The sequence below is a fragment of the Dendropsophus ebraccatus genome, chromosome 1 (assembly GCF_027789765.1).
Source record: "Dendropsophus ebraccatus isolate aDenEbr1 chromosome 1, aDenEbr1.pat, whole genome shotgun sequence".
Taxonomy (NCBI): domain Eukaryota; kingdom Metazoa; phylum Chordata; class Amphibia; order Anura; family Hylidae; genus Dendropsophus; species Dendropsophus ebraccatus.
Window position 1 is genome coordinate 228,145,752 of NC_091454.1, and position 7,914 is coordinate 228,153,665.

Genomic DNA, 7,914 nt, shown 5'->3' on the forward strand with positions numbered 1-7,914 from the left:
TCTTCTCTCTATGCCAGTCCCCGGCACACTGAGGCTCTTTATATGTCTGCTTAGCCAATCAGCTGAGCGGACATATAAATCAAAATATTTCTTCTAATGTTGCTTTTGTGATAAAAAAAAAAAAAAATAGCATCATTAGAAGAAACATTTGCTGTTTTAATTAAAGTAAAGTTTTAATTATTACATTGAGCTGTTTTACTGGCAATAGGTATTGCCGGCAATAATACAGCTTCCTGTAGTAGTTAATTTTTAATTAATAAAACACATTTTTGTTCTAATAAAGTTATTTTCGTTGTACAATTGCTTAATTAAAATGAATACATACTTTTGCAATTAAATATACTGTAAATAAATAAATTAATTCATATACATATTTATTTATATATTTATTTTTTATTAACAGTATATTTAATTGCAAAAGCATGGATTCATTTTAATTAAGCTATTGAACAACGAAAATAACTTTTTTAGAACGAAACTTTGTTTTATTATTTAACTATTACAGGGATCGGCATTATTGCCGGCAATTGCTAATTGACGGTAATACCGTTCCCTGTAATACTTCTTCCCTGCTTTCCCAGATACATTCAAGAGGTGTTTGCGACACTTTTTAAAGATGTCTTGGACTTGGTGACCTCCGATTCGTCGAATCTTGACTTCCAGGTCGCAAGGATTTTTCTCCCATAGACTATAATGGGATTCGATATTCGATTCAAATCGAATCCAATTGAATTGAATATTTCACTATTCACTCATCTCTACTGCTAATGTGTCTGTCCTTACCTTTTCTTTAGTTCCATTACGACTTCCAATTTCTCATGAAACCTATTAAACACAATATCAGGACATGTTACTAGAATTTATATACATTATTGTTTTTACGTTTGCTATGGGAAAATGAAAATTGAATTTCATTACATTGTAATAGAAAAAAGTTTTGCTATAATTAGTGTATGCATTTAATGATGTGTCCATCCTTACTTTTTCTTTAGTTCAGTTAAGGATTCCAATTTCTCATTAAACAATGTAACAGCATATAAGGACATGATATCAAAGCACTCGAAAGGCTTCATTTTTATAAAAATCAAGATCAAGAACTAGAAAGTAGAGATGAGCAAACTTTTGAAAAGTTTGGTTTGAATGGATCGTTGAACTTTTACGCTAAGTTCTTGTTTGATTCAAATGAACCATATTATAATAAGAGAAGGAGTGCAGCAATATTAGTGGAAGTATTACAGAGTAAGGGTTTGAGAGGTAGCTGTAAGGCTGGGTTCACACTACGTTTTTTGAATTAGTTTTTCTCTTTGATTTAAAAAAACGGATGAAAAACAAATAGAAAAACGTATGCATTTGGAAAAATATCATTCCTTAGGCAGGGTATATAAATTTTACCATATCTGATATGTTAAAGCATTATAGCAGTCAGTAGCAGATGGTATTGATTGTTTCTGTGGATAACTGTTGCAAAATAATGCTTTCTCTCAGGACAGCAGTGGACATGGTGGATCAGTGGTGTAAAATGAAAATTTCTCTGTAGACAGAGGTAAACATTAGTAGATCAGAGGTGTAAAATGAAGTTTTCACCCTGGACAGCAGGGGGCGTTAGCATTGGTGGATCAATGGCATATCAAAGTGTCAGCACCATGAGGGGCAACCTATTTTACCCAGAGTGGCCTAGAACAGACACCTGGAAGTGGCAGCACCAGCACTGGCACTTTTTTAGACCCAAAGGGCCTAGCACAGACCTGGAGGTGGCAGCACCAGCAATAATGTTCTTCTTGACCCTGAGGGGCCTAGCACCCAGACCTGGAGGTAGTAGCAGCAGCAGTGGCACTCTGTTTGACCCAAAGGGGCCTAGGACAGAAAGTTGGAGGTGGCAGCAGGAGGAAGGGGGAAACTCTTGATGGGGTATGGGAGTGACCTTCCCACTCTCGCTTTGGTCACTCCCCAAAAAAACCTCAAATGAATGGTGCATTCACGAAGGAATGAACAATAACTAAGGCATGTTAACCTTCTTTTGAGCAACAGAAGAAGTTTCCTATATCACAGTTATAGGACAGCATCCATAGTGGTATACAGTATACCCCATCAAGAACTCTTTCTATACTGTGAAACAACTCAAAAAACTGTGAGAGAGGTGCAAACCTCACACAACAGTAATCGGCAACCGTTGTGTGACCTCTACCTACCCTCGCGCTATCTTTAAAACCCCAAGAACAGGTACAGCCACTGACCATGCATGTCTGGAAAATTGGGATACGAATGGTAATATTCAACAAGTACCAGGGATGAAACAAGAAGTAGAATGTCTTCTTTGTGAACCATAGTCATGGGGATTTGTTTCTAGATATTATTATTCTTGGGGCATGGGTTGCACAATGCACTTTGCAGAGGCATAAAGCTGGTGCGGATATAGCTGCCTGTCTTGTAAATAGTACGGCTAATTTATTTGATGTTGATTTATATGTTTCTGAATCAACGGATTTCTTATGTAACTATTATATCCATTTGAGTCTAAAGGGGAACATTACTTTACATAAAAAAAAAAAAATCTTATGGTTGGTGCATATGGTAATGGGGATTTGGATAGACAATGTCTGTCATGTCCTGGGTGGGGAATTAGTCCTTTACATCAGACACAGGCATGTTAAAATCCAGTGCTATCCAGGCTTTATTCATTTTGATGAATGTCAGCCTCTCCACACTTGGGCAAGACAGCCTTGTACTTCTGGGTGTTACAATGGCCCCTGCCACATTAAACCCTCTTGACTGCTACGCTGCTTGCCGGGCATGACAACATGGACAGCAGAAACTCTGCCAGCTGTGACCAAATGTCTAGTATTTCAGCACTGAACTGCACCTGGTCTTTAATGTTTAGGGGGCAGGTGTAAGTCCAAGTAAGAAACCACCTGGTGTTTCAGCTGCTGATGTTCAATGCTGTGTGGATGCTGCTAGCTAGGTTCTTTCCCCGATGGGTCTAGAAATTTGCTCATGAGTCTCAAGCAATTAGCATGGCTACTACTGCTGCCCCTCATGCATCCACTACCAGTCATGGAAGTGGAGCACACTGGGTCCCCCCCGAGGAGGTCTTATTGGGATGGAAGGCTGTTTATGATGGAATGTCTCGACCTAGCAACTATCCAAAAGTTTACGGTAGTACCTTATTTTTGCTTCATTGTTCGCAGGTTGAAAAATTTTGGCCATTTTCCACAGGTATCAGGGAACAAGCAGCCAATAGTCATCCCTCCTTTGGATTGTGTCAATGCGACTGATGGACTGCAAGCATTCCAGCAAGCATATTGACATCCTTAAGAGGGTCACTGACTGTCATTACTCCCCAGTCTCCTCAGAATATCTCCATGGTGTTCTGGTCATGGTCATACTCCTCCACCCACTCTTTCTCCATCTCTTTCAGATTTTCTGAGAAACCACCTGGCTGTGTGTGAAGAGGCTGGCCATATAACTCCCACTGTCCGTAACTACTGTTCCAAGTTGGCAAGGGGTCAGCCAGTTAGCAATTTCCTCGCTGATGAAGCCAAACAATTCCTGCCCTGTGTGGTTGCATTCGCCCATGCTACGCAAATGCAGAACAGCCTGACAGCAATGAGGTTGGCAGCATTGGTAAGACACAGGGACAGGGTGTACTTCTGTTTGCTAAGAAGCTGAGGCCAAGGCCAGTTGATCCTTGAGCTTCAGTGCCGTGGGGTGGGTGTTGGTATACTGCTGTTTTCAGCCCATGGTCTCAGCGATTGCTGTCTAAGCAGTGGTGGTGTTTGTCGCATGGCCCAATGGAGGAGACAGAGGTGGGCGGTACCAAGCGGGAGCTGAAGCACATTATTATTTGTCATATATTTATATAGAAAATTCAGTTTTTGTTTTTATATACTAGGCAACCATATTTATTAATTTATATAATTCATTTTTACCACTATCGATATATTACTTACTGTTTTTTTGTCTCTGCTATGGGAAAATGAAAAAAAATGTTATGCTAAAATAAAGGCGTTTAGGGTCAATTACTTTGATGATCTTTGATATACAAGAAATCATGGCCGGTCTTGTGAAGTGTTCCTGGTCAGTAGGGATCAGTCTGTACTAAAAGTGCTCCAAGGAATGAAAACTGATATGGGACAATATCATGGACTCCAAAAACTCCTTGATGCATGGGGAACCATCGCTATGGCAGAAAGGTTTCAGAACAGATAGGGGGAGATTTATCAAACTGGTGTAAAGTAGAATTGGCTCAGTTGCTCCAAACAACCAATCGGATTCCACTTTTTGGGGAAGGGTAGTTTCTTAGTTGTCTTAATACTTTTAATATTGGATTGAATCTAAGAATTATTGTTCAAGTTATATATGAAAATAATAAACATTTCTAAATAAAATCATAAAAAAAAAAGATTCCACTTTTCTTTCCTCCCAGGTTCTTTTGAAAATGAAGGGTGGAATCTGATTGGTTGCTAGGGGCAACTGAGCCAGTTTCACTTTACACTAGTGATACTTTTGCCAGCACTGAGAGTAATGGCAGCCCTGGATTACGAAAAACTGAAGGGTTAAGTATAGCTTTATTTATTTTTTATTCTTTTGTACTTTGCCACACCCACTTTCTGGCCAATTCCAATTTTCTCATTGCCAGGACCATTTTACTCCCACCTGGTAAACCCAGCGTAAGCTTGAAAGGAGTCACAAATTTTCTCCAAAGTAGGGTTAGCACAAACATTTGCAACTTTTCATAGCCAAAAACCTGTTCCAGCTTGTAGTCAACTCCCCACTGTCTCTTTTCAGCCACTTAGAGTCCGTCCATAATAATAGTAGTAATAACATACATAAACTTTCCTCCACCAAGTACGAGTATGTTGTATTGAGCCCTATACTATATGATCATGGTACAGTATATAATATAGGATTAGTCCTTGCGGGTTACCGAACCAAAACCATGTCATAACCTAAGAGAAGTTATATGATCCCTCTTTCTCTGTCTCTCTCTCTCTCTCTCTCTCTCTGTCTCTCTCTCTCTCGTTTCCATAGTTGATATGATAGTTGATAATATGGCAATAAAATGGTAAAACATAGCTGCCATACCATAACTATTGCATTTCCCTATACAAATAAATACCTTCCTACTACGACTATATTATATCATCGCCTAACGACCAAATAATATGTCATAGTAATCCCACCATACTGTATGTTCCTCATATTATAGCACCACTCTATTGGCAGGAATAGAGCCGCTGTAGATACACTGATTACATACATTTCTTCTACATTACGATACCCCAGTGAATCATTTTATTCCCCTTTGATTTAATTGTTTTTTAATTCTGCAATTTATTCTTATGAGATTTATTTTTTATTTTTTATTATTTAATTATTATTATTATTAATAAGGGCGCAGAAATGTATAAGAGCAGAATCCCATCTCAGGATTTTACCAGCAGATTTCTGTGAGAAGTGAAGATATATGATGAGGAGCTCCTGAGACTGTCTACAGGTAAATCCATTGTATGAAACAATTGTATTTCCCTAAACACAGATTGGGAGAAAAATATCAACTTTTGTGGGATAAAAAAAAAAAAAAAAAAAAAAATTTTTTTACACACCTATTTTCTGAGACAAAAGTTTAACCGTATTTTGATCATTATTTTCGGACGTATTTTAACCTGAAAACATTGTGTGCTTATTTATTGAACCAGATAAAATTACTGTCAGTTTTTTTTTTTTTAAAGTGATACATACGGAGACCCCTCCATGTCACTCCCCAGCTGACGGCCTTATCTGTCTCATTGCAGGAGACAGACACACTCTCATGTGAAGCTCACTCTCATGCATTCAACCAGATACAACCAAAGATAAGAGGGGGGGGGGGGGTTCTCAGCAGAAAAAAAAATGCAACTACTTTCTTGCAAAAGCAGCACCCCCTCTGTCCCCAGATTGTGTGTGGTATTACATAACAGCTTCATATACTTCAATAGAAATGAGCTGCAAGACTGAACCCAGATTGGAGACAAAGATTGTTACTGTTTCTGGAAGAAAGTGACCATGTCTTTTAAGCCTAGATAACCCCATTTTCTGGCCCCCTTCTCAATTTCCTACCAGCAGTATGTAAGGGGGGGGGGGGGGGGATTGTTTGCAGGCTAAAACCAGAGAGAGACACATACTGTAGGTCAGAGAAGAAGCTATATATACACGGTGTGACAGGATCATTAGTGCAGAGTGAAGGTTGAAGGACACATAACCATGGAAACCATCCGTATCTCTAATACCGTATTCATGCTATTCGTATTGGTTATAACTTCTCCAGAAAGATACAGACAAGTCTCTTGCTCCAGTTTTTTGGATTTGGTTTCCAGTCATTATTATTTTACTGAACTTTAGGTCCTTGGACCTTCTCCATTCTCCTTATTATGTCTGGTATGGACCTCCTCTAACAGTATCATGATGCCCGGATACAATCAGACCGCGGTTCTTGAGTTCATACTTTTGGGCTTCCCGGACCTCCATGCATTTTGGTTGTTTGTGTTCCTCCTTCTGCTCATAGTTTATGTGCTCACTATGCTCGGGAACTTTCTCATTATCGGATTAGTGTCCGCCACTTCTCACCTGCAGTCGCCCATGTACATCTTTCTCACTCACCTTTCCCTCTGTGATATACTGATAAGTACAAATGTTGGACCAAACACCCTAAAAGTCGTTGTTTCTGGTAAATGTTCCATATCTGCCCAGTCATGTGACCTGCAGTTGTATTTCTTTGGTGCTTCGGCGCTCATAGAGTGTATGCTTCTGGCAGTGATGTCATATGATCGCTACTTGGCTATCTGTGACCCGATGCATTATACCTCCATCATGAACCAGAGTTTACCCCACTGTTTGGCTATGATATGTTGGGTGGTCGATTTTCTGTTGTCAATGATCACGGAAATCCTTATACTTCGATTAGACTTTTGTGGCCCCAACATCATTGACCATTTTTTCTGCGATCTTGCTCCTCTTCTCCAGCTTTCCTGCTCCGATATAAAAAGTGTAGAATTCCATGTCTCTATTACAGTCATTGCTATTGTTATAACCCAGCTGTTATTTGTGATAGGGACATACATCTGCATATTCTCCTCCATTCTTCAGATCTCTTCCACCAATGACAGACAGAAGGTCTTCTCCACCTGTAGCTCCCATCTTACTGTTGTGTCTATTTATTACGGGACACTCATTACTCTTTATCTGGCGCCATCTAGAAGATACTCTGTGAATCTGAATAAAATATTCTCCCTTCTCAACACCATTGTCACCCCGCTGTGTAACCCTATCATCTACAGCTTACGGAATAAAGACATCAAATCGGCTATAAGGAAAAATATGTTTGCAAAGAACCTTTTAGAGACTGTGTCCAGTATAGTAGGTTGGTTTGGACTTCATGGTATAAAGTTTAAAATTAAAAATTAAAAACACCAAATGATTATTTGTAAATGTCCGAAGCATAACCTTAAAGATTAAATGATATAAATAATACAGCGAATTGATATCACCCTGTCTACATTGAAGCTTGGTGGCTTCACCAATCTGGGATTGCTTTGCCTCCTCCGCCTATGGAAACCTGCAACGTGAGGATTAAATGAAGGATTTTTAACTTCTAGAGCAGTCATGTCTAGAGTTGATCGAACCTCGGGAAATCCTAGGTTCAATCGAACTCGAAAAATCCCAAACTTCAGCAATTTATTGCTGATGCCTTCCCAGTCATGTCTAGAGTTGATCGAACCTCGGGAAATCCTAGGTTCAAACGAACTCGAAAAAACCCGAGCCTTCAGCAATTTATTGCTGATGCCTTCCCAGTCCATTGGGAAGGAGGAGAGTGCCCGGATACTGCCTGGAATTCCGGGATTTCCAGGCAGGCTGAATCCTGGAATTCCAGACGGTACT

At 39.5% G+C, this 7,914-nt stretch overlaps 1 protein-coding gene across 1 annotated transcript; it reads left to right on the plus strand.

Annotated features, from left to right (window-relative positions):
* Positions 1-6,441: 6,441 nt before the first annotated feature.
* Positions 6,442-7,440, plus strand: LOC138786174 (olfactory receptor 11L1-like). Its single transcript, XM_069962975.1, has one exon. It carries the CDS (start codon positions 6,442-6,444, stop codon positions 7,438-7,440), a length of 999 nt encoding a protein of 332 aa, XP_069819076.1.
* Positions 7,441-7,914: the final 474 nt, after the last annotated feature.